This window comes from Enhydra lutris, unplaced genomic scaffold (assembly GCF_002288905.1).
Source record: "Enhydra lutris kenyoni isolate GAN:26980312 unplaced genomic scaffold, ASM228890v2 scaffoldscaffold45, whole genome shotgun sequence".
In the NCBI taxonomy this organism is placed as follows: domain Eukaryota; kingdom Metazoa; phylum Chordata; class Mammalia; order Carnivora; family Mustelidae; genus Enhydra; species Enhydra lutris.
This window is the reverse complement of record NW_019154129.1, coordinates 3,197,974-3,224,820: the sequence shown is the minus strand read 5'-3', so window position 1 is coordinate 3,224,820 and position 26,847 is coordinate 3,197,974. Positions and strand designations below refer to the sequence as shown.

At 49.7% G+C, this 26,847-nt stretch overlaps 1 protein-coding gene across 1 annotated transcript in view; it reads left to right on the top strand.

Moving 5' to 3' along the window:
• Window positions 1-26,847, top strand: part of LOC111156238 (ATP binding cassette subfamily C member 1) — a 131,608-nt gene that overhangs the window by 12,000 nt on the left and 92,761 nt on the right. The window contains exon 2 of the mRNA XM_022516989.1: window positions 26,330-26,506. Within this exon, the coding sequence (XP_022372697.1) occupies window positions 26,330-26,506 (177 nt within the window). The remainder of the gene's footprint in view (window positions 1-26,329; window positions 26,507-26,847) is intronic.

Sequence of the window (26,847 nt, the reverse complement as noted above, 5' to 3'; positions counted from 1 at the left end):
CTTGCCCTGGGCTTGACCACCTCTAGTTACAGGGTAGACAAAGGAAAGTGAGTATTTGGTTTTTTGGTGGGAGTAGGGAGTTGGGAGAGCCCCCCCCTGACATACTTAATCACTTCATACTTTCCTTTAAACCAGTTCACCTTTTTTTTAAACCTTAATCAGTGTATCCCAAGTGTGGTCGCCTGTCACTTTAGAACACATGCGGAGTCACAGGGTGGCGGTATTTGTGTATTTACCAAATAGCTAATACCTAGGTCCTTACTAAAATGAAAGAAGAAGGGGTTCTGCAGACCACCCAGATCGGAGACTCTCAGCAACCGGTGTTTTGGTTCCCACCCCCTCCTCACCCTGGGGACATTTGTCAACATCTGGACACGTTTTTAGGTTATCACCCCTGGAGGGGGTGTACTCCCAGCATCCAATGGGTAGACGCTGCTGCCCAAGGCCCAGGGGAACCCCCGCCACACAACAAAGGGTTAACCAGGGCCCGCATGTCACCTAGATGCCTAGATTGAGAAGCCTTCGCCTGGCTCAGGCCACATGCTCCAGCATTCTGGGTCATGTCATGATTTGCTAGCTGGCTCGCTCTCTCTCTGTGCAATTTTGTCTTTTCTGGGTAACTGGTGACCATGTGTGTGTGACATGGTATACATCCAGCCGGGGCCTGCTGGGGGTTTCAGGCCTGCTCTCACACCTTATGTCAGAGCTCCGGTTAACCCATGCGAAGTTTACATGCAGACGTGAATTTAGGATACTATCCTACCCTGGCACTGTACGGATATCAGGGAGAAGGACGCTTATGGACCCTGAAGTGGTTGAAATCCATAACATTTTTGCCGGGCAAATCCTATTTGAGTACAGGTTTCCGAAAGCATGCTGTGCTTGCCGAGAGGATATCTCTGTCTTTTTTTAAAGATTTTATTTATTTATTATAGAGAGAGCACATGAGCATAAGCAGGGGGAGCAGCAGGCAGAGGGAGAGGGAGAAAGGAGGCTTCCTGCTGAGCAGAGAGCCCCACGCAGGGTTTAATCCCAGGACCCCGGGATCATGACCCGAGCCAAAGGCACACACTTCACCGACCAAGGCAGACAGGCGCCCGGAGAGGATTTCTGCTGTGGGGCCAGGCAGAAGCCGTGGCCTGTTGGTGATCATGCCCACTGGAAAGGGCTGTACTTGGTCAGCTAGGAGATTTTACTGCCTCCCTCCTGCCTGGCTTTGGCAAAAACAGCCTGGCCTGGGGAAGGAATTGTGGAGACAAGAAGGCACCTGGCAGGGGACATGGTCGGATGTGCGCTGGCAGCTTTGCCCGAGCTGGCCTGGTCAGGTAGCTTGACGATTACCGTCCCCCATTAAAGTTAATTGCCGTGTTATGGAGCAGTAGTGAGGAGGTGGGGCGGGCTTGATTGGTGTCTCTCAGGGCGTTTTTTTTCAAGTTTCCTTCTTGGTTCTGGAAACTTAAGGAAAAGCCTCTTGCCATCCCCAGAGGTGAGCTCAATGAGAGAAGGGTCCAGGCTGTCCTGCATTTCATCGACTCCAAAAAGGCCGGCAGTGGCGACATACATCCCGGTTTTGGAGATGCCATGCTGCGCACACGTGGCCGGTGGAAGGTTGGAGGATGCGCGGATCGGGGGAAACTGATACCGAAGGGAGATGTGAAGAAACGTGACATTTATTGTTTTTTTTTAATATTTTTTTATTTAAAAAAAAACATATTTGAGGGGTGCCTGGGTGGCTCAGTGGGTTAAGCCTCTGCCTTCGGCTCAGGTCATGATCCCAGGGTCCTGGGATTGAGCCCCGCATCAGGCTTTCTGCTCAGCGGGGAGCCTGCTTCCCCCCCCTTCTCTCTGCCTGCCTCTCTGCGTACTTATGATCTCTAACTGTCAAATAAATAAATACAATTTTTAAAAAATTAAAAAAAGTATTTGAGAGAGAGAGGAAGAGAGTGCTCACAAGCTGGGGGAGGGGCAGAGGCAGAGGGGGAAGCAGGCTCCCCGCTGAGCAGGGAGCCAGATGTGGGACTCTGTCCTAGGATCCCGGAATCATGACCTGAGCTGAAGGCAGACGATTGACTGACTCAGCCACCCAGGGGCCCCGCCATGTTGATTTTACAATTGATGTATTATGATAGCTTCCAGTCCCCCCCCCCACTACTGTGAATTAATCCTTCTATTGCCTTAGGTGTGATGCTGGAGACCCATCCCTGGTGAGTGACACATGCGGCCTCCCTGTTTCATGGGGACTGTAGTCGTGAAGATGCTCAGAGGGATGTAAGAGTACAGGTTGCCAGCATACCTTCCCTTCAGATCCCGGTTCTGCTGCTTGCTGCGTGACCTTGGGGAAGTCCCTTGACTTCTCTGTGCTTTGGTTTTCTTATGTGCAGAATGGGGATGACTGCAGTGCCTCCGTCATAGAGTTGTAATCCTAAAGGAGTTTCAAGTATGACCAATGCACTAGCCCCGTTCGTAAGTGCTGTTACTTTTACTACTGCTCATCCCTTGTCATTGTTGAAATCGTCGTCGTCATCATCCGTACACAGCAGTCCCTTGCTCTGGTCCAAAGGGAAGTCCGAGGATCCTGGAGGATACTGAGATGGGGAAGTACCGGACAGTGATGTGGGTCTAGGTTGTCCTGCCCCCAACACCCACTGTTAACTTTTTCTCCTTCTCTGGGTCACATGGCCTTTGTGGCTCAGGTCAGGAAACCTTTGGACTCTGTGCCTCGGTCTGTAACATGGAGAACAGTAACAGTACCTCTCTTGTCAGAGGTTTGTTTTAGGGATTAGACAAGATGAGACCTGCACAGTGCTACAGTCTGTAGTGTTCTGGGCTTGGAAGGCTGTGGAGGGCTTGGCCGTGAAGGCATCTAAACCTCTCTAGGAGAAATGGCTGCCGTCTTCCCCTTCTGTTTCTTCGGTCAGAACCCTCCCCTAACCCCGCACCGGCTCTTAGGCAGTCCTTACTTGTAGATGATGTCTTTTCCCTAGTGCTTAGTCTAGAGCATGGACCCCAGGGGGCCAGTGCCTGCCCCTCATTACTGATGGCCTCTCCAGGGCTGGGAGTGATCCCTCACTTCGGTTCGTGACACCCAGGTCATTTTCAGCGGGATCCTCTGCCCCCGTCTGCTTTGCTGTCGGGGAAGCTGCCTGCCTGGGAGCTTCCTGGTTTTGGCTGTGAACGGGCCAGCGTGTCCACATTGCTCCTTTTCTTACTCTTGGAGTTATTTCCTTTGGACCTGTGCCTGTAGCTGGGATTGTTGGTTTTAGGCAGGACGGAGTCTGTGGCTCTTCTTTGCATGTTTCTGGGTTGCGCTTCAGATAAATTTATTCTCTCCTCCTTTTGCTTGTCGAACAAATACTGAATGAGTGCCTGCTGTGTGTGGGCACATTAAAAGGACGTGGTCATGCTTCCAGAAGATTCCAGGTCAGAGGGAGAGAGACCCTCTGCAGGAAAATAGTTGAGAGCTAGACTTCCAGAGCATGTCCTAAGTGTCAGGGAATGTTCTAGACGCTCTGTAAGTGCGGTATTTTCATCCCGACAATAAATAACCTATAGAGAAGGGACTGTGGTTATTTGCATCCCGTGGATGGGGAAACAGGCAGAGAGTGATGAAGTCACCCAGAGTCTGCCTGGGAACCCCAGCCCAGTGCTGCAGGAACAGAAACACGAGGGTTGCTGAAGGAAATCACACGTTTGGGGCTTGATGAATGATGGCAGAGATGGTCACTTTGGTGGGGTGAGGCCTCTGTACCAGCAGGCGTCTGAGAACGTGCAGGGATGAGAAGGAGCTGACGAGGCTGGGGCACTCCAGGCCTGGGATGAAATTGGTGGGAAGAAGCTGGGTGAGACAGAAGAGCAGCGAGAGACCTTCCCGAGCAGGCCATCAGAGGCTGGGGTGGGGGCAACAACATGCCTTGCAGGCCTAGGTTAAGGCGGATAACCTAGTTAGTATTTTTTTTTTTTTTAAGATTTTATTTATTTATTTGAGAGAGAGACAGTGAGAGAGAGCACGAGCAAGGAGAAGGCCAGAGAGAGAAGCAGACTCCCCGTGGAGCTGGGAGCCCGATGTGGGACTTGATCCCAGGACTCCAGGATCATGACCCGAGCCGAAGGCAGTCGTCCAACCAACTGAGCCACCCAGGTGTCCCAACCTAGTTAGTATTAACTAACACTCCTGGTGCTCGTGAGTCCCAAGCCCTGTTCAAAATGCTTTCCATTGAACCCTCAAAACAGCCTTACAAAGTTGATGGACCATTGTCCCCATTTTACAGATGGGCCGCCTGAGGCCCAGAGAAGTTATGTACCTTGTTGAAGGTCCCACGGCTCATCTGTAGCAGAGCTGGGATGGAAACGTGGCTGTCTGGCCAGGAGTCCAGGCTCTCAGGTGTGGCACTGTCCTGCCATTGCGAGGGGAGTGTCCCTGTTTTAAAATAGCATTGTGGGTCCTTACGGGTCAGTGGCAGGACAGAAGGACTCTGGGTGGGCCAGAGTGGAGTCATTTCCAGTAGGTTGTGCCAAATGACTCTGGCCCGTCTCTTGGATGGCTTCAGCCTTGTGGCACATGGTGTTCTGAGCTATTGTGACCGCAGTAACAATGGGGTAGGGGTGGTGGCAGATTCGGCCCCCAGCGGCTACCCTCTCCTCCATCACAGAGCGTTTGTAGTCTGGGGAGAGGTAGGAGACCAAAAGTCAGAGAGGTGGAGTGACTTCCTACAAGGCACAGAGCCAGGAAGTGCTGGTGATGGGGCTTGAGCCCAGGTGTCTGCGTGGAAACCGGTCCTCCCTCGACACCGCCTGCACCTGGGTCTGTCTCCCCCATGACCCTGTCTGACCTGGACAGGGAGTGCGGCTGGGATTTCCGTTGGAAATAGAGAGACCTTGGTGTAGGGAGGAGGGCGAGCTCGGATGTTCTGGGGCAGGGGGCCCGGGCCGGGGTGTCTCCGGGGACTTCCTGGAGGATGATGGTGGCTTTCCCAGTTTCCTGTTTTGGGTTGTTATCCAGAGGGGGGCTGAGAAGAGGGAGCCAGAAACTTAACACTCTCGGTTTCACAATGCCTCGGCGCTTTTGCAACCTGTGGGTGATGCAGCACTTTCCTGGTGGGAATCCCAAGTGGAGCTTTGGTTTTCCTTTGCTTAACTGGCTCAGGCTCTGGCCTGTCTTCCTGGGCCTGGTTGTCGCCCAGTCCCCTCCTGACGCTTTGTTTGACTTGTCAATGGGCACACACATGCGACGCTTGTCCAGCGTCCGCCTTGGATCCTGCTCTGTGCTCTCCTTCGAACACCATTGCCCTGTGCCCACAACGGCATATCTTAGCCTGTTGGTGGCCTGTGGGTTTTGCCTACTTAGGGAAACCTGCCCTGAGCTCCCAAGTGGAAGCAGCAATGACGGCAACTGCCGCTAATAGGCCGGTCACCAAGTGCCCATCAGGGAGGCATTGGTTAGAGGGGGGAGCTGGCCTCCCTGTGTTGACGTCCCTTCCTTCTGCTTCCAGGCTGCCACCATGAGCAAGTTGCTTTACCTCTCTGAGCCTTGGCTGCTCACTCTGCAAAATGGGAACATCCTGTTGGAGGTTGAAAGTGAAAGAATGTAATGTGTCAATGCAGCCCTCACGGTGACTCTGAGAAGCAGGTGTTGTCCCTGCTGCGATGAGGAGGAACTTGAGTTTTCTTCCCCCATGCTTGGGGAATTAACCCCCCCCACCCCGTGTGCCCCAGAGATCTCTTGTCATTTATGTGTCACTTTTCAGTGACATTTGGTATTTTTAAAATCCTTTGTCACTGCTCTTTATGTACCCATCCTACCTCTGGCACCAGAGTTTAAGCTTCTTGAAGGCAGGATCCAAAGGTCAATGTCATGGTTCAACTCCTGTTACAAAGCAGGGCTCAGTAAACGTGTTAAATGAATGGACAGGCGGATGGATGGTCTTTGGGGTCACTAGATGTTGGTGTCAGAAGTGGAGCCATGTAGAGAAACTATGAAGACAGTGGGTCTTGGGGCCTCTGGGTGGCTCATTTCGTTAAGCATCTGTGTTCAGGGGCGCCTGGGTGGCTCAGTGGGTTGAACCTCTGCCTTTGGCTCAGATCGTGATATCAGGGTCCTGGGATCGAGCCCCACGTTAGGCTCTCTGCACAGTGGGGAGCCTGCTGCCCCCTCTCTTTCTGCCTGCCTCTCTGCCTACTTGTGATCTCTCTCTCTCTGTCAAATAAATAAATAAAATCTTAAAAAAAAAAAAAAAGCCTCTGTGTTCAGCTCAGGTCATGATCCTAGGGTCCTGGGATCTAGTCCCACATCGGGCTCCTTACTTAGGAGGGAGCCTGCTTCTCCCTCTTCCTCTGCCTGCTGCTTCCACCGCTCGTGTGTGCGCTCTCTCTCTCTCTCTCTCTCTCACTCACTCATTCTCTCTCAATAAATGAATAAAAAATCTTAAAAAAAAAAAAAAAGACAGTGGGTCTCAGCTGGAGTGATTGTGCTCCTCCCCCATAGGGACATGAACACTTTCTAGGGACATTTTTGTTGTCATGACCTGGGAGAGAGGATGCTGTTGGCATCTCGGGGGGAGCAGAGCCCCAGAGATGCTGGGATGTCCGCCGTGCACAGGACGGCCTCACACAAAACTGGCTTCAGATGTTAGCTGTGCCAAGGGTGAGAAGTGTTGGATTGGGGGACGTGTAATCTAGTTATAAGCAACAGAGCAATAGGAAAAGACATTGCGTTCAAATTTATTTTTTTTTTAACAAATGCAAACGAGTCCTGTGTTGATGAAGTATTTTCTTACTGGGGTGATGAAGCGGGGTCGGTGTGCAATTTGCTTTGCGGGGGGGGGGGGTTAGGTTCTAAGGACAGCATACGGGAGGTGAGAATTCACATAGTTCAACTGACCCTGGGTCTTATTCATCTTTTTTTTTTTCCTTACCTGCTTTATTGAGATACAATTCACAGACCTTATGATTCACGCATTTAAAGTACAGAATTGGGGGACGCCTGGGTGGCTCAGTTGGTTGAGCAGCTGCCTTCGGCTCAGGTCATGATCCCAGCGTCCTGGGATCGAGTCCCACATCGGGCTCCTTGCTCAGCAGGGAGCCTGCTTCTCCCTCTGCCTCTGCCTGCCATTCTGTCTGCCTGTGCTCGCTCTCTCTCCCTCTCTCTCTCTGACAAATAAATAAATAAAATCTTTAAAAAAAAAATAAAGTACAGAATTGGGTGGTTTCTGGGAGAGGTGTGCAACCATCCCCGCCATTGATTTTGGGACATTATTTGTCTTTGTGTCCTTAAGCCCCGGGCGGCCTTGTGCCTCGGGTGACGGCCGCACATGTTGGCCGCATGCGGTTTATAGCAGCTTATAGTTCGTGGTGTCTGGTCCCTAACTTTGACAGGGACTTCTGAGTGCTCACCGTGTGCCAAGAGCTGCTGCAGGCAGGAGGCAAATGATCCTGGGCCCCTGCCTGGGCGTCCACTGTCCCCACGGAGCCGACAGCCCTGGAGGGGAGTGCAGCATAGGGAAAAAATCGTGGTTGAGGTAAGTTAGCATCAGGTCAGGTCATGTGAAATTACTGACCTTCAGTGATTTTTTTTTTAAGATTTCATTTATTTATTTGACAGAGATCACAAGTAGGCAGAGAGGCAGGCAGAGAGAGAGGAAGGGAAGCAGGCTCCCCGCTGAGCAGAGAGCCTGATCCGGGGCTCGATCCCAGGACCCTGGGACCATGACCTGAGCCGAAGGCAGAGGCTTTCACCCACTGAGCCACCCAGGCGCCCCAGTCTTCAGTGATTTTTTTTTTTTTTTAAGAGAGAAATGTTTTCTTTTCTTTTTAAATATTTTTTTATTTGAGAGAGAGACAGTGAGAGAGAGCATGAGAGGAGAGAAGGTCAGAGGGAGAAGCAGAGTCCCCATCGAGCTGGGAGCCCGATGAGGGACTCGATCCAGAGACTCTGGGACTGTGACCTGAGCCGAAGGCAGTTGCTTAACCAACTGAGCCACCCAGGTGCCCCCTTTAGTGATTTTTGACCCATGGCCCCAGTTGGCAAACGTTTTCTGGAAGGAGGCGGGTGGTGAATAGTTGTGGCTTTGCAGGCCGGGGTGAAATTGAGTGACAGCGCTTGGCGGCGGGCAGACTGTCTGGTTTCCATTTTATGTTTAAAAATGTGAAATCCAATCCTAGTTTGGGGGACAAAGCAGGGGGAGGGTCAGATCTGGCCCATGGGTGGTCGTCTGCCAACCCCCGGCCTATGCAAATGGCCATTTGTCTGGTTTTTGTTAGTCACGTGTGTGATACAGAATACATTAAGATACTGTATTGCATGTTCCATAACATATGGAACATTAGAGTATTACGATAGTATGTAAAACCTCAAGTAGTATCTGAAAGAAATATTTTACGACTGCATGTGAGTGCTCTACTGTAAATGTATGGAGCTCCATGAAGTGGCCATGGGGAAGTGTGGAGGGTGGCGAAGGGGGAGGACTGGTTCTGCTGAGGCCCAAAGACTGCCTCTGAGTTGAAGCTAGGGCAGTGAATGGGCAAGGGCTCCAGGCAGGGAGAACAGATTGTGCAAAAGCCCTGAGGCACAGAGTGGTCCAAGAGCAGTGAGTGCAGAGCTTCAGGCAGAGCGTCAGGATTGGGTTGCCGTTTGAACCTATCCCTTTGGCTCTGGGATGGAGGGGAGGCCAGCAACTAGTGAGGAGCCTGGGTAGTAACCTGGGTAACCCAGGTGTGGAATGGATTGAACGAATCAATCCCCTGTCTTCTAGTGGCACACCACTTTTTACTTTTATTATTTCATGAGAATAAAAGGACCCTGTGTTTATCAAAGAGATACCAGAGGCCATGGTGAGGTTCTCTTCCAGCAAATCCATGTGCTCTCATTTCCCTGATGATTTCTCCACTGTCTACTGTTTGAACCAGTGCCATCCGAGAGAACCAGAATGTAGGCCATGCTAGGAGTTTTAATTGGTTGCCACATTGAAAAAAAAGGCAGGTGAAATGATTTTAATGATCTGGTTTATTTATAAAGATCTATTATTAGAGTCTGCATGAGTGGCGGCAGAGGCAAAGTGGGAGAGAATCTCACGACCCCTGAGATCATGACCTACCTGACCTGAAACCAACAGCCAGACGCTTAACTTACTGAGCCCCCCCAGGGACCTGATATATCTTATTTATCTCTGTATAGGCAATATGTTAGCATTTCAACATGTAATTAATGAGATACTATGTGTTTTTTTTCCCCAGGCTAAGTCTTTGGATCCAGCGCGTGTGTGCGCACGCACACTTGTTAGATCCTGTGTGTGTGTGTTTGTGGGTGTGTGTATGTTCTTTCCTGTCTCCATTTAGTCTAGCCTCATTTTAACCACTCAGTAGCCCCCCCAAGGTGGTTAGTATATTGGACACTAAGTTTAGATGGTTTCTGTTATTTTGTTAAAAATCAAACTTATATAATAATATTTGTAGAGCCAGGGCATCTGAGTAGCTCAGTAGGTTAAGTGTCTCCCTTCAGCTCAAGTCACTATCCAAAGGTCCTGGGATTGAATCCCGCATCGGTCTCCCTGCTCCGCGGGGAGCCTGCTTCTCCCTCCCCCTCTGCCGTTTCACCTGACTGTGCTCTCTCGTGCGCTCTCTCTGTCAAATAAAATCTTAAAAAAAAAATACTATCTGGAGAGCTGTAAGTTGCCAGGAATGCACGCTCCTGCATTTAGTGATTTTTTTCCCCCCATTTTGACATATTGTGACGTATTGACGTATCACATAGGTAAAGTTCAGGTGTGTGACATGATAAGATGGTCTGATAAGCATTTATATTGTAGAACGATTATACAGTTAACACCTTCCTTCCCCACATTATTACCCACCCCTCCACCCCCGCCCAGTTTAGTGGTGATAATTTTTTAGATCTACTCTGTAACAGCTTTCAAGTATGTCATACAGTGTTATTAACGATCACCACCATGCTGTGCGTTAGATCCCTGGTGCGTCTTCATCTTATAACTGGAGGCTTATACCCTTTGACCAAGGTCTCCCCACTTCCCCTGCTCCCTAGCCCCTGGCAAGCACCGTTCTCTGTTTCCAGGAGTTCAGTGTTTTAATCTTTTAAATTTTTATTTATTTTTTACTTTTAAAGATTTTATTTATTTGAGAGAGAGAGTGCGCATACGCGAGCACACATGGGGAAGGGGTGTAGGGGGAGGGAGAAGGAGAGAATCTCAAGCAGGCTTCCTGCTGAGCGTGGAGCCCCACATGGGGCTCGATCTCATGACCCTGAGATCATGACCTGAGCCGAAATCAGGAAGTCAGTCACTCAACCCACTGACCCAACTAGGCACCCCTTCATTTTTATTTTATTTTTTAAAAAGATTTTATTTATTTATTTGACAAGAGAGACACAGCAAGGGAGGGAACACAAGCAGGGGGAGTAGGAGAGGGAGAAGCAGGCTCCCTGTGGGAGCGGGGAGCCTGATGCGGGGCTCGATCCACCCTGGGATCATGACCTGAGCCAAAGTCAGATGCTTAATGACTGAGCCACCCAGGCGCCCCTCATTTTTATTTTTTAAAAGTGTATTTTTTTAAAAAGTAATCTCTACTCCCAGTGTGGGTCTCGAACTCAGGAGACCCAGAGATCAAGAGTTAGTTACATGCTTCCCCGATGAGCCAGCTAGGTGCCTAAGTTCATCACTTTCAGAAAGCACGCGGAAATGAGAATGCAGTATTTGCCTTTCTCTGTTTGGCTTGTCCCTTGGCGTCAAGCCCTCACGGTCTCTTGGTGTGGTCCCCCACGGCACGATGCCTTCTCCGTTAACATCGGCATGATACCCCGTTGCGTCCGTATACAGCTCATTTTCTTACCCCTCTGTCGGCCAGGGGGCACTGAAGTTGCGTCCGGGGCTTGGCTGCTGTGAGCCATGTGGCTGGGGACCGGGGGTGTCCATCGCTCTCCAGGACCGGGATCCTGTTTCCTTCCGATATATTTGGTGATGTTGTACGGACTGGATTCCCGATTTATCACTGCTTTTATGATTCTCATTGTGTGGCTCCTGGTTATCAAGCTTAACCCGCACCACCTTGTTTTCCAGCTCTGAGGCTTTGGTCATGATATTAAGCAAAGTTGTTGACCTTCGGGTCAGGCTTTCTGTGTTTTCTTCAGCTCGAGGAATAATTCCTAAGGGGATTCCTCTCGTCATTGTTTGGAATAGCGAATAAGCGGAAAGGTTGGCAGCAACCCAAGTGGTGGGCAGTACTGGGTGGATAGATAGACCATGTCCTGCCCATTCCTCAGGGTAGTGGGGATGATTCCAGAAGAAGGTAAGAAATGAGGACAAGGCCTGCCTTCAAGATCCATTTTCTAAGGAGAAAAAAAAAAAGGACCCATTTTCTTTTTCTTTTCTTTTCTTTTTCTTTTTTTTAAGTGAAACCATCAAGATGCAGTCAACATATTTGGTATAAAACCTCTTGGGTAAAGAAATGGAAAAATAAGAATATGTAGTTGTATCTGCCTAAAGAATTCCAGAAGGGTACTCAGGAAACTCAATGTGGTTGGATTTGTAGACGGGGACGGAATGCCCGCGTCCCTGCAGAGGGGTGGGGAGACGGAGGCAGGAGTAACTTTATTACTGTTTGGCATACATAGATACACACCCAAATATACCCATATATCTGTACATACATATTAAAATCAGAGTCCCATACTGCCTATTAAAATCAGAGTCCCATACTGCCTATTAAAATCAGTTTAAAAAGAAGTTATTTTCTGTTATTCCCAACTCCTGCCATTTATAAAGTTTTTTTTTTTTGTTGTTGTTGTTTTTTAAAGATTTTGTTATTAGAGAGTGCAAGTGAAAGTAGGCAAAGCAAAAGGGAGACGCAGACTCCCCGCCGAGCAGGGAGCCCGACGCGAGGTTGGATCCCAGGACCCTGGGATTATGACCTGAGCCACCGAAGGCAGATGCTGAACCTACTGGGCCACCCAGGTGCCCCTGCTTCTGCGATTTAGTGGTCTTTCCAAAGCCCCTTCTCTGTGGGGGAGGCAGGGATTGTCTTTCAGAAAGTGGCCTAGGCGGGCAAAACCCCTGGTTCTAGCAGAGCAAGTGCTTTGGGGCTGAGTAAGTTTAGGGCTGGGCGAGGGGAGGATGACCCGGGGTATGGAGGCATAAAGGAGTGTCGGCCAACCCTTGTCTCCTGCCGACTCCAGTACCATGCACCCACTGCCTGTTGAAATGGTAGGAGTTTGCAGGTAACTCATGAAAATGTGGCCGGGACATCGGAGGAGGAGGATCTGGAACCAATCCCAGTACTAGCAGTGACATTTATTGAGCGCCTACTATATGCTCTGGCCTGTACTTAATTGCACGCTTGTTTTCTTCATTCCGTTGGTATCCCCCACTTTACAGCTGTGGAAACTGAGGCTTGGTTGCTTGCCCAGTGTTACGTAGTGAGAAGCTGACACTCTGCCTATCTGATAAGGGGCGTGTTTGGGGAGTATGGATTCTAAACTTGCTGAGGGGAGGGACTCTGGTTAATGGGGTTTCTCAGCCCCAGCACTGTTGCTCTTGAGGGCTGAGCACCTCCCCAGTGTGGGGCTGGCCTTGCATTATCGGTCAGTGTCCCTGTCTTCTGCCTGCAAAGTGCTCAGAGCGTAAGTTCCACCCCAGTAGTGACACCGGAGGTGTCTCCAGACATTGTCACGTGTGTGGCCTGCAAGAAAACTTGAGGCGAGTTTCCAGAGAACCACTCTCTGGAAGAAATGTCAGAAAAAGGCATGAAATCCATGGTCCCCACATCACTCAGAGTGGAAGTTACAAATGCCTGTAATGGCCTATGAGTCCTGCATGGTCTGTCCCTCCCTGCCCCTTGCCTTCCTCCCTGACTTCATTTCCCATTACTGTTGACTCATATTGACCTCTCTGTTGTTGCTGCAAAGTACCAGATGTGTGCCTACCGCAGGACCTTGGCACTTGCTGTTTCCTGTGCCCCCCCCACCCCCCAATGGCCTTTTGGCTTACTCCCTGGTTTCTTTAATGTGTCATTGAAATACACCTTCTCAGCAAGGTCTTCCCAGTTCTCTGAGTCCTTTTATCATAACACACTTGCATGCATACGCATATATGTGTGTGTGTGTTTATACATGTGTTATGTATTTTTTTATATGTGTGTATTTTTATCTCATTTACTCTCTGTGTCCTTTTTTTTTTTTTTAAAGATTTTATTTATTTATTTGACAGAGAGAGAGAGAGCACAAGAAAGCAGAGCAGCAGGCAGAGGGAGAGAGAGAAGCAGCCTCTCTGCTAAGCAGGGAGCCTGATGCGGGGCTCGATCCCAGGACCCTGCAATCATGACCAGAGCCGAAGGCAGCCGCTTAACCAACTGAGCCATCCACGCACCCCACTCTGTGTTCTCTTAAAAGGCTGTCAGCTCCAGGAGCACAGGCCCTTTGCCCTGCTGTTCACAGCTGGGTCCTCAGCAGCTAGGAGCATCAGTAAACAGATGAATGCTGTCGGGCCTATTTACTGCTGTGTCCCCAGATCTACTCCTCTGGCTGGCACATGCCTGATGCCTCCCAGGTCCCTGGAATGGGACCAAATGGAGGATTTCTGAAGCTCCAGAGTGTGATCGGAGGAGAGGAAGTGGCTGGGGACAGAATCAGCAGAAACAGTCAGGGCCACATGGAGACCATGAGGGCAGGTGCGTGCTTTGTAGGGAAGGGCCCGTCATGGGGACAGTCGGGGTCAAGGCAGGTCAGAGCAAGTTGCCTGCTGCTGTTGACATTTGGACACCGGTGACAGGCAGCCATGGCTCTGTTTTCGCTTAGCTGTCAGTCCTTTCAAGACAGGAGTTCCGGCTTGGCAAGGAGCCCCTGTCCTTGTCTTTCTAAGATGGTCAGTTCTGCACCTTGGGGGTGGGGTGGTCAGGGTTCAGTGAGGACTTGGGGCTCTTCCTTGCGCAGAGCCATGCCCTGCCTTCCTTGGGGGCTGGGGGTAAGGTCTGGATGTGGCCCTTCCACCCCCCCCCCCTTAATGTTTCTGGGCTTTATTCTTAGCTCTGGTGAGTCAGAGGGCAAGGAAAGGCTGTAGCTCAGCCCGCAGCAGGCAGGGCCATGGCAGCCCGCGTGATGTTGTCACCTGCCGCTGTCTGCCCACCCCCCACACCCCGGGCTGCACCAGCCTCTCGCGGTGCAGCCTTAGACCTCCCAGTCTCTCTCGGGCTTGTGCTGGGGAAGCAGAGGCCCCATGCCATCCGTGTAAACAAGATTAATGTCCAGAAGCCCAGCGGGCCCTGACCCAGCTGACCTGCCTACTGTCTTTCCTCATGCTCTTTTTCTCTCCTTGCTTTTGCTTCAGAGTTGTCCCTTGGCTGGGTGTCTCGCCCTTGGATCGGTTCTGGAGCCATGGACTATGGCTCTGTAGGCAATCGTGACCTCACCTCTGCTCCCCAGAGAGGGGGCTCATTGCTTGCTTATGTCCTGCTGATTTCCTTCTGTGCCTTTGCTGGGGCCCTGAAGCCGGCCTTATCTGTGTTTGAATCCAGGTCCCACCCATGTGCCTTCTGGGAAGTCTTCTAACCTCTGTTTGCTTCTCTGTAAAATGGGTTGCAGGACCTGCCCCATAGGGCATGGCTCCAATGATAAAACAGAGCGATGGACAGTAAAGCAGGAACACGGGCGCCTGGGTGGCTCGGTCGGGTAAGCGTCCGACTCTATCTCAGCTCAGGTCTTGATCTCAGGGTTGTGAGTTCAAGCCATCATTCTGGATGTGGAGACTACTTAAAAAAATAAAAGTAAATAAATAAAACCGTCTGTGGTTTGTATGGGCTTCTGTCCTATTAGTGCTCTGGTCAGCCTGAGCTGTGGCCCTATGGGTTCTCACTGGCTTCATGGCCGGCCTGCTCTGCACCCCCGTGGACCCCAGCCCATGCTGCCCGGAGCTGATGAGGCATCTCCGTGCAAGCTAAGCCCTTGACCTTGTGGTCTGTGCTGCAGATTCCATTATTAGATCTATTTGCAGATGAAGGAGACCAGGGCCGGAGAGGTTATCTAACTTTCTGAAGGTCAAGGGGCAAAAGTAAGCGTTGGTGTCTGGATCCAAACTCAGGCCCTTCGATTCCAGGGTCCCTAGTCTTTGTTACTCTTGCTTGTAGTCATCTTACTTATTCTGCATTTTTGGACAGGTGGATACCACATGGCGTCTTGTCCCCATGCCTTTGCCCCTGCCGCCCCTCTGCCTTGGACATGCTCTGCTCCCTGCCTCTCGCCCTGATCTTTGCTTACCTAGCTGTTTCTGATGCTTGCACTCTTCCCTGCTGAAATGTCACCTTCCTGGACCCTCGCCTTGCCACTTGCTGTCCCAACACCCTTCCCTTTCCTGTATAGGGAACATTGCTCTTCGCGGTTACGTGTTATGACCTTCTATCTTTAGTGTGAGTCTCAAGGGGGCACGGACTGTGTCTGATTTATCCCATAACCCCTTGATTAGTCCAGAGCTTGGCACAAGTAGGTACTCAATAAATACTCTGTTATGTGATGGAGAGAAGGAATGAGTGAATGAATGAAACTAACCAACCAACGGACCAACCCTGTGTTTTAGTGATCGGTTTCTTGGCTGGGAACTGAACCCGGAACCCTCTGGGTCATATTGTTTAACCCTGCTGATTATTCTGTAACAGCTGGGTTCTAGAACTAGTCTCATTTCACAGATCAAGAAACCGAGGCCGGGTGAGGCCATTGCTTTAGGGTGGTAGGGGCAATTTTTGCCTCCCCAGGGGATATTGGGCAATGCCTAGGGACGTTTTTGGTTGTCACAGCTGGCTGTGTTTGCTGCTTGCAAGTGATGGGACCTAAGTTGCTGTGAAATGGGTTTATAGCACCTGTCTCCTTGTTTGTGAGGATTAAATGGGATGTGTGCTTACTGGTATCTCTTGGAGACAGGTTAGGGATGCTATTGAACATCCCTTGATGCACAGGATAGCCCCCCAAATCAAAGAATTTTCTGGTCCCAAATACTAGTAATGCTGAGGGCAAGAAACCCTGCTTTCAGGTGAAAGGTCGAAACCAGAACCCACATCCTCCATCCTTGTGTTCTTAACCCTCCCCTTGCACTGTGCACGTTGGGAAGGCGGGTGGGGCAGCTGCATCATATTTCCACATCTGGGTCAGAACGTTGCTTCTCCGTTCTGCACAGATGAGCTTGGCCTCCCTAAGGCCTGAGGACATTTAGTGGATGCCCTGCCTCAAAGAATGTCGCCTTCCCAGTTGCCCCAGGCCGGGCGGTGAGGCTGTGGACCTTGAAAATCCCATAGAGTTCCAGGCACCTGGCCAAGGTGGTACAGCCTGGGAGGTCAGGGCTCACTGTCAGACTCTGTGGGTTCAAGGCCTGGCTCTGCCTCCTTCCAGCTCTGTGGCCTTCAGCAAGTTCCATAATCTCTCTGGGCCTCAGAGGCCCCCCTGTCCAAAAAGGGAGAGTTCGAATAGTCTCGATCTTGTAGGGGTTTGGATGGACTCACGCTTGGCGAACACTTAGCACTGTGCCAGACATTTCAGCTCTTGGTCGCCCAGTAAATATGTGTTTTCTTTTTGTTCCCAGCTCAGCATTTTAGAAATGTCTACCCTCAAATCCCTGCTGTTGCTGTTTATTTATTCAAAGTGCGAATTCTTTTTGTTATTATTAGTTTAGAGGTAATACATGCAGCGTGAAAAATCCAAACAGTGCTAAAGATAATAGAACAAAATGAGTAGTGTCTTCTCAGCAGCTCCAGCCTGCCCCCCTGGAGATAGTCCCTGTTGGCTTTTTTTTTTTTTTTTAAATCCTTCTAAGAAAATTTCCCTGCCTACAGAAGCATCTCTATACCCTTTCACGCTTATTTTAAATGGGAACAGTAGTACGTGCATGTGATTTAAAAACAAGCAAACAGAACATTCTCTTAGGTATACAGAGGCATCTACACTTGGATTCAAATTCCTGGCTACCCGGGCGGCTTGCCGGTTATATGACTTGGCCTCCGTTTCTGTTATCTGTAAAATGGGTGCATTCTAGGGCTTGCCTCCCAGAGTTGTTAGTGGGGATTAAATGTGATCTAAAGCACTTAGCTCAGTCCTGGCACAGGCCACTAAGAACCTCCATAAACCTTTGGTCTTTTTGTTTCTGTTGGTGGAGGATGGTGCTGCGTAATTTCTTACCAGCATGTGTTTGCTCAGCTGTCATCGTTGCCTGGAGCTCTTTTCTGTAATAGCACCCAGCCCCCACCATTATTCTCAGCCCCTATGTGCTATTCTTTAGGGCATGTGCTGCCACTGGACATGCATATAGCTGTTCATGTATCTATTTATTATTTGCACGTTTTAATGGAACGATCTTCTGAGAGTAGAAACTTGACCTCCGGACGTTATTGGAACATGGTAGTCTCCTGATACATAATTGTCCACTGAGTGGTAGAAAGCCACCTGTTACGAGTTCCTGAGGTGATCAAATCGGGGAGAGGACCTTCATGCCCCATTGGAATGCCAAGTTCAAAGTAGGTCCTTGTAACTAAATAGGTCAGAGCAACCCTTACTCCCAGATGCAAGTGACCCAGATTCGTCATCGCCTACCCTGGCTGTTGCTGGCCGTTTGCTTGCCGTCCTCTCTGGAGCCACCTGTCCTGTCCCGAGGTCAGCCCGTGGGGCCCTGAGCAGGGCTGTTTCCCTCGGCCCTGGTGTCCCTCTAGAGTTGTGTGGACCAGGCTGGAGCGGCAGGCCGTGGGGGGAAGCCCCGCGGGGCCCCCGCCGAGGAGATACCCCAGTATACAGTTCTTCAGTGACCAGCTCGATGGTGCTGGGAGGGCTGGTCAGCATCAGGACCACTCCTTGTGGGGCTTGGCGGCCCTGGGGTGGTTTCTGGACCTGACCCAGCCCAGGGCACCTGTGGTTCCTGTGGGAGAGCCATCGAATGGAGCTGAGGAGGGCCCCGAGTTAATGTGAGGGCACATGTGGGCAGAATAATGGCCCCTCCACGGGTGCCCCTGGCCTGGTCCCCAGAACCCATGAATATGGGATGTTGCACAGCAGAGGGGAATGAAGATGGTAGGTGGAAATAAGACTGTTCGTCATAGTCGACCTTGAGATGGGAGGCGTCCTGGGTGGGGCCTGGAGTCATGGGGTCTTTGTCAGCAGAAGAGGGAGACAAGAGGAGTGCAAATGAGAAGTGTCAGCCTGAGTAGCACTTGGTCTGATGCTCTCGGCTCTGAAGATGGCAGAAGGGGCCATGATCCAAGGAACGTGGACTGCTTCTAGAATCTGGAAGAGGCAAGGAAATGGGTCCTGCCTTAGAGACTCCCAACAGAATGCAGACCAGCCCAAACCTTGATTATAACCCACCGAGACCCCTTTCAGATTCGTGACCTCTACAACTGTGGGATTCAGCAAGTATGTTACCATAAGCCACCAAGATGGTGATCTGTAACAGCAGCCATAGGCAGTGGGTACAGGGAATGGGTTCTGAGCTCGGTGATGACTGGGAGACTCACGTTTTCCTCTTGACCCAGATTTTTCATGGGCACAGGCACAGCTCCAGAAGGCCCTGCTAAAATTCCCATGTTCCCTATCATGAGGAGCCAGCATGGGGGGGGGTGGACACCACTCAGGAGTCAGGCTTCCTAAGTTTGAGTCCCAGCCTCGTCACATACAAGCTGGGTGACCTGTGACACCTTGTTTGTCTTCCCTGTCTCCCATTTCTTCAAATGGCAAAGCACCATCAAAATAAAACCTCCCTTTTAGGTAGTCATGGGGGTTAAATGAATTAATTCATTTTGAATGCATAGAAATAGTGCCTGGCACATAGTTAGCTCACTTAATGCTAAGTGGTATCACTATTAACAGTATCAATGTAAGATCGTCATCCTTTTTTTTTTTTAAAGATTTTGTTTATTTGAGAGAGAGAGAGAATGAGAGAGAGAACAAGCATGAGAGGAGAGAGGTCAGCTGAGCAGGGAACCTGATGTGGGGCTTGATCCCAGGACTCCAGGATCATGACCTGAGCTGAAGGCAGTCACTTAACCACCTGAGCCACCCAGGGGCCCCCGTGTAAGATCATCATCTTAAGAAGTACAATGGTATAGACTTCATTTATTTTTATTACTGACAATACTCCTTTATTGAATGTGCGGGCCCCTGTGTATATGTAATTTTATTTAACCTTTAGAATAGCTGTAGGAGATACGTATTCTCAGTCTTAGAGATGAGGTTCGGAGAGGTTAAGTAACTTGACTAAGGTGACAGAGCAAATAGAGAAGAAAATTGGGTCTAGGAGACAAGGGGATAGATAGTCTTTTTGGGAGATGGGGTAGGGTGGTGGGGAAGGAGAATACGAAAAGGGGGGAACATAAGGGAAAAAGTAGGCCCTTAAAAAGTCAGCTGAAGGGGCACCCGGGTGGCTCAGTTGTTAAGCGTCTGCCTTCAGCTCAGGTCATGATCTCAGGGTCCTGGGATCGAGTCCCACACTGGGCTCCTTGCTCATCGGGGAGCCTGCTTCTCACTCTCCCACTCCCCTAGCTTATGTTCCCTCTCTTACTGTGTCTCTCTCTGTCAAATAAATAAACAAAATCTCGAAAAAAAAAAAAAAAGTCTGCTGAAGAGGTCGTATATAATAGTAATAATATTTATATGGGTTTTTGGGTCCTCTGAGGGGAGGAGATGGTAGTAGCCCCATTTTGCTGGTAGGCTGTTTGGGCCCCAGAGAAGATCAGAGATTTTACCCAGAAGTATGCTCCTGGTAATGGTACAAAACCTCAATTCATGCATGTCAAATTCAGAATCAGTTTATGTAAAAGTTCACTCAGTGGATCAGAATTTGTATTATTAGAATACTTTATATTGTGAGACACAACTTTGTATTGTGAGAGCAAACGCATTTTAAACTTGTGTAAACAATTAAGTGAATTTATTGGAGGGGGCCAGTGGGAAGGAGGACTGCAGGTTAAGTTTGATCCAGCAGCACACCCCCTACCCCCACCGGCCCCACATGGCACCAAGTACAAGTTTCTTTCATCTCCATCTTTTATAATGTCCATTTCATTCTCAGTTCTCCACAGAAGTGACACTCCTTCCTTCCCCCACCCCCTGCCAACTTTTGGTGCTTCCCTTGTAAATGGCAGAGACACCTGTAACATCCCACATCCTCACCCTGCATCACTGGGGACAAGAGAGTAGTCTCCTTGATGTGAGGGTTGATGTGGATCAAGATGTCTTAGTTCCTGGTGCCTCGCTATCATCATCTGTGAAATGGGCATAGCAGCAGTGCCTCTCCTTGTGAGGATTTAGGCACATGCCTGGTACATCGGTGCTCAGACTGTGGTAGTTGTCATTTTTCAGCCCTGAGAGAGAGGGATGTGAGATGACAGTGCTCTGTAGAAATGTTGTGAACTCCCAGAGCTCGTGGGTCAAGCCGCCTTGGAGTTGTGCCCCCCACCGCCATCCTCGAGCGGCAGGGCTGAGGTAGGGGGGGTGATCACATAAAAGGGTGATGAAGCTGTCGATATGTCCTGTCCAGAGAAGCCTGGGTTGGGGGAGCCAGTGATGCACTTTCTGTATTGAGATTTTCTCGGGCGGGTTCCCCACGGTGCACTGGCTGGGTTAGCACTGTTTTCTGGACTCGCTTCTCCCGGGGTTGAATTTTGTCACCGGTATTGGGTTAATGGCCGCTCCGTTAGCAGAGTCCGAGAGCTTGATTTCTGGAGCTGCCCAGATCAGAGGGAGAGCTGCTGGAAGGAAGAGCAGGGTAGCTGTCTGCCCCGGGGTTGCGAGCAGTGAGTGGCCCTCAGACTCTCCGTGAATTGTCACCCTTGCTTAAGCCTTCCCCTGGCCTTCCACATTTGCTGTTTCCTGCCAAAACCCCAAACAGCGGGGTTACACTGCTGCTCTCCAGGGGTGGCCAAGGGGATCTCCCTGCACAGAAGGTTCCTTACAGTCCCAGCCGGTGAGGGACACACTGGAGGCCCCAAGGCCGCTGTCTTCACTCCGGTGACAGTTGTCGGGGCCCTCTTTGGCAGGGTGGGGGCAGGGGGCATACCGGCTTCCTCCTGCAGCCGTGAAATTTCACATTCACAAGCGGATTTCCCTTTCTCACGTGCACCCTCCTCCCCTCCCCATCTAGCCCGGGCTCCTCCCTCCCGCCTCTCCCTGCAGGTCAGGGCCGGCGTGTGGCTTGGAGCAGGAAGCTGCCTTCTGAAGGGCTGGCGCCAGCCTTCGCTGAGCTGAGCATTTCTCCTTGCCAGGAGTTCCGTGTCCTTAGGTGCTCCCTGGTTTCCTCTTGCTTCCTTCCTAACTCGAGCGTCTCCCTGCCCTCTGAGCCTCCTGCATCTGGGCTGCGCTGGTGGTAGTGGCGGGGATTTTGGCAAAATCTTGGCATCTGCTACTCACAGTCACCACTTGTCTCTAGAGTATGCCGGTCCTGGGCGATGCCCCGTCACACAGTGTGCCCTTTGCTACTGGCTGAAACCACTCCAGGGTTTTCCTGACCACTTTCCTGGGGAGGAGACTGAGCCTGGAGAAGGGAAGTGACCCGCACAGGTTCACCTGAGGTCAGGGCCCAATTTCAGTCCGCGTCCGCTTGACCAGGACGTCCGAGGTCCTAGCCAGGCTCTACCTGGATGGACTGTTTTGTTTTTTTTAGATTTTATTTAATTATTTGGTAGAAAGAGAGAGAGAGCAAGCAGGAGTGGGGGGGTAGGAGCAGAGGGAGAAGCAAACTCCCCGCTGAGCAGGGAACTTGATGTGGGGCTCCATCCCAGGACCCTGGGATTGTGACCTGAGCTGAAGGCAGATGCCTAATGACTGACCCACTCAGGTGCCCTGGATTGTTTTTTTTTTTTTCAAAGCAAAGTAGGAAATAAAGTGGGGGAGGGGAGATGAGGTGAGGGGAGGCATGGCCAGAGCCATTTACTCAGTAACTTCTGGGTACCTGCCAGATGAGGAGGATAGGTGTCAAGAGTAAAATACACATGGCCCTGGCACTGAGTTCCTTGCATGGTCCTTGTAGGACAGAGGTAGTGGCAAGGAAAAAAAAAGCATTGCAAAGATTGGGCAGTCGGCCTGATGATTTGGGGAGTGGGGAGGAAAGCTTCCTAAAGGAGATACACAAGTTGGGTTTTGAAGGATGTATAGGAGTTTGTTATAGTGGAAAGACACTGTAGGGAGAGCATGTAGCAGGAGGTATCCCAAAGAAGCATTCATTTGACCAGCAGCTAGGGAGTGCCTTGAAAGCAGGAACCAACGGCCCTCCCGAATCTCCAGTGCCTTGAGCAATGCCTGACCCATGTGTGGTAAATGCTCCTTTGAGTGAATGCCTGAGTTGGCCCACTGGGGAATAGGGTGGGAGAAGTTGTAGGAGAAACAGACAGGGCTCAGATGTGGAAAACCTCAGGAGACACAGCAAGGATCACCTTTTGAAGGTGATAGGGAACCATCTGTGGTTGTGTTACCCAAAGGAGAGGGGACAATCTGATCTGTCCCATCTCTTAACACAAATAATTAAATCTGTGACTTTTCCTCTGAGCAGGAAAAAATCTTACTGCTTTTAAACACATATGGAAAGTTTTCCCGGTTCCCTCATGATAAAGGGAAAAGGAATTTAAGCTATAGTGAGCTATTTTCCACTACCATGTCTGTAGAGATCAAAAAGCTTGTAAAACATGGTGTTCTGGAAGGAGTCATCCTTGTACCTTGTTTGGTGGAGTATGAACTGATAACCACCGTGAAGGGCAGTGTTGGTCTCAGTTTTAGATGTATGCACCTTTTGTACCAGCTGGTTCACTTCTAGAAAGTCATCTTTTAACTATGTTTGCCTGTGTGTGAAATGAGGCATTTCCCGGGTTATTAGTTCATTGCTGCGTGGTTCGTCTGTTAGAACAACCCGGTGCCCTTGTCAGCAGGAGGCTGGTCAGATAAAGTCAGGTCCATCATACAGTGAATACCAAGTACCTGAAATAAAGAATGAGGAAACCCTTCCCTTTGTGGTGTGGGATGACCTTTAAGACCTGTTATTAAGAGAAAAAAGCTGGGTGCCTGGCTGGCTCAGTCGATAGAGCGAGTGATTCTTGATCTTAGGGTTGTGAGTTTGGGCCCCCCCCCACTTGGTGTAGAGATTATGTAAATAAATAAACGGAAAAAAAAAAAAAACCCGAGAAAAAGCAAGGTGTAGAACAGTGTGAGGAGTATGCTTCCTTCCATTTGAGAATAGAAAATAGGTATTTTTGTTAAAATATATACACATAAATTATTTTCTAGAAGGACACATGAGAAACCAGTAATGGGTGCTGCTGGAGACAGGGCCCTGGGGGGTTAGGGCCTGGGATGGGAAGATGGCTTGTCCCTTTTATCTTTGTTTGAAAGAAAATACCATTAAGGTCTCAAGAATAAAACAGCTGTTACTGAAAAAATCGGTTTCTAATACTGTGTTTAAAAAAAAAAAAAAGGCAAGGTACAGCACAGACTATGTATTATACTTTTTGGGAAAACAAAATTGATACACTTTATCTGGATGATATTTGGAAGAGCACACAAGATGTTAACAGTAGTTTTGCCTGTGGGGATGGGATGCGGGGCTCAAAATTCAGAGGGAGACTTATTTTTTACCGTATGTATGCCATTTTGTGTAGTTTGAAAAAATTTTAACACATAAAATGTGTGACCTGTTAAAAGTAAATTAATAGAAACATGGATGTATGAGTGCCTGGGGGGTCGGGTACGTGGGTGGGTAGATGGATGGATTATTTGGTGCATAGGTGGATAGATGGATGGGTGAGTTGGTGCATGGGTACGTAGATGGATGGGTGAGTTGGTTCATAGATGGGTAGATATTGGGTGGGTAGATGCATGTGTGGGAAGAGATGGGTGGATAGATAGATGGGTAGATGGATGGATGAGTTGGTGCATGGGTCGGTAGACGGATGGGTTGGTGTGTGGGTGGGTAGATGGATGGGTTGGTGTGTGGGTGGGTAGGTGGATGGTTGGGTTGGTGTGTGGGTCGGTAGATGGATGGGTTGGTGCATGGATGGGTAGGTGGATGGATGGGTTGGTGCGTGGATGGGTAGGTAGATGGATGGGTTGGTGTGTGGGTCAGTAGATGGATGGGTTGGTGCACGGGTGGGTAGATGGATGGGTTGGTGCATGGGTTGGTAGATGGATGGGTTGGTGCGTGGGTGGGTAGGTGGGTGGATGAGTTGATGCATGGATGGGTAGATACGTGAGTGGTGCATGGGTGGGTAGATACACAGATGCATAGATGCATGGGAAGAGAGTGGGTGGTAGATAGATGTGTAGGTGGATGGATGGGTGGGTGGATGTGTGGGCAGGTAGATACATGTCTATGGATGCACGTATGGATGTCCAGATAAGTGAGATAACTTTGGCTGTCGTCGGGGAGGACTGAATGGGGCCAGGAGGTCTGGAAACAGGGAATGGTTAGGAAATTATTGTCATAGTCCAGGCAAGGAATGATTGGGTCAAGCATCAAGTTATAGAAATGTGTCACGCACGAACCAAGCTTCTGGTATACATAACTGCATGTATTAAGGCCCAGCATTGTTTTTACTAGAAGCGCAAATTCCTTTGGAATGAGATTTTTCTGGCAGCTGCTCAGAAACGGTTCTGTATATAATAACCACCAACAGTTTAATCCCCTTTTCCACCATCACTTTAAGAATTAGAAGTGATGCGGAATCAGTTAAAATAATCACTCTTTGATATAAATCACACTTAAACTCTTATTCACAAGACTGTCTTCCAAATGCCCAAATCCACAGAGGCATGACCTTTGTCCTTTTTTAGGGTTTCTTTGTGTCTAGAAGTTTCCCACCTAATCCCTCTGTGTGCGTTGACCTTTTTAAGTTTATTTTTCAATGATTTCTTGTTCTTGGTTCTGGAGAAATAACTGTTTATATCACAGAATAATTACATCTCTGAAGAACCAGTTTGGGTACCCGGTAAAGACCCACTCACTCACTCTTTTTTAAAGTCAGATCCTTTTTTTGTTTGTTTTTTGTTTTTAAAGATTTTATTTATTTATTTGACAGATCATAAGTAGGCAGAGAGGCAGGCAGAGAGAGAGGAGGAAGCAGGCTCCCTGCTGAGCAGAGAGCCCAACTCAGGGCTTGATCCCAGGACGCTGGGATCATGACCTGAGCTGAAGGCAGAGGCTTTAACTCACTGAGCCACCCAGGCGCCCAAAGTCAGATCCTTTCTTTTCTAACCATCTTTTTTTTTTTTTTTTTTTAAAGATTTTATTTACTTATTTGAGGGAGAATGAGTGAGAGAGAGCATGAGAGAAGAGAAGGTCAGAGGGAGAAGCAGACTCCCCAAGGAGCTGGGAGCCGGATGCGGGACTCGATCCTGGAAGTCCGGGATCATGACCTGAGCTGAAGGCAGTTGTTCAACCAACTGAGCCACCCAGGCGCCCTTTTCTAACCATCTTAATAACCATTTTGAAGTGTACCCTCCAAGAGTGTTAAGTATATTCACATGGTTGTGCATAACTAGGTCTCTTTTCTGAGAAGCTCAGAGCTTGTATCTTGATCAGATTATCAGATGTGTTTTTTAAGTGAAATGATCTTTTTGTTCCATTACCTTTTCTTCAATGGTCTTGAATGTACCTTGAACGCTTAATACAAAACCATAAGGTTCCGGGTTCCTTGGAGTTCCTTGGTGGTCTCACTTACTGATCGTGGGGAGGCTGCAGGGACCAGACATAGCTGGAGTTTTCTGGAGGGCGCACTGTCCTGTGGTGGAGAGAAAATGCTAGGAGGGAGGTAGGGGGCCTGGGGCCTGAGGCCAGCTGGAGCACACGGGGCCTGTCCTGAGATGGGCTGTTCCCCAGCTCCTGCTGATGGTTGTGAGGCGGGAACTTGGGCCTGGTGCTGTCAGATTTTTCTATTTAAAGATTTTATGCATTTATTTGTCAGAGAGAGAGCACAAGCAGGGCAAGGGGCAGGCAGAGGGAGAAGCAGGCTTCCCACTGAGCAGGGAGCCCCATGCAGGGCTCGATCCCAGGATTCTGGGATCGTGACCTGAGCCAAAGGTAGATGCGTAACTGACTGAGCCATGCAGACCCCCAGGCTCCCTCTTTTGTATGACGCTGGAACTTGCCCCAGTTCCCCGGACCTGTGTGTTCTCTGAGACAGTACCTGCCTTCATGCCTTATTTTTGTTTCACGGTCTTTCTGGCTGCTGATCTCTCCAGTTTACATGTTCTTCCTAAGAGGCCCTTGGGTGTAGGGTCTTCTCTATTTTCTTAAACCCCATCGTATTGTGGTTTTGATGTCCACATGGACGCCTGTCCCTCCTTGGTGCCACCTGTTGACCCTGAACCTGTTTCTGTCCTCAGGCGTGGGATGTCACGTGGAACACCAGCAACCCTGACTTCACCAAGTGCTTTCAGAACACGTTCCTCGTGTGGGTGCCTTGCTCCTACCTCTGGGTCTGCTTCCCCTTCTACTTCCTCTATCTCTCACGCCATGACCGGGGCTACATTCAGATGACCTATCTCAACAAAACCAAAACTGTAAGTCACTTGGGATTTCATTGTGGTTGGGGAGGTGGGGTGTGCTTGGGTTGGGGACTGGTGGTTGGTGAAGACTGATGTAGGTCTTCTGCTTAACCAAGTTCCTTTTTCTAGAAGGCAGACTTTTGACGAGGCTCTGGGTTCAGACGTGGGTGCAGACGTGGGCTCTGCCTCTTGCTAGCTGTATGACCTTGAGCACGTGTTCTGACTTCCCTGAGCCCCTCCTTCCCTATCATTACAGTGAACATGAGAGGCTCGACCTCGAGATTATCAGGAAATAATTGGGAGGTCTTCCTATCTGAGCTGAGGGTTTCTTTTTTATTTCCAAAAAAAACCCCACA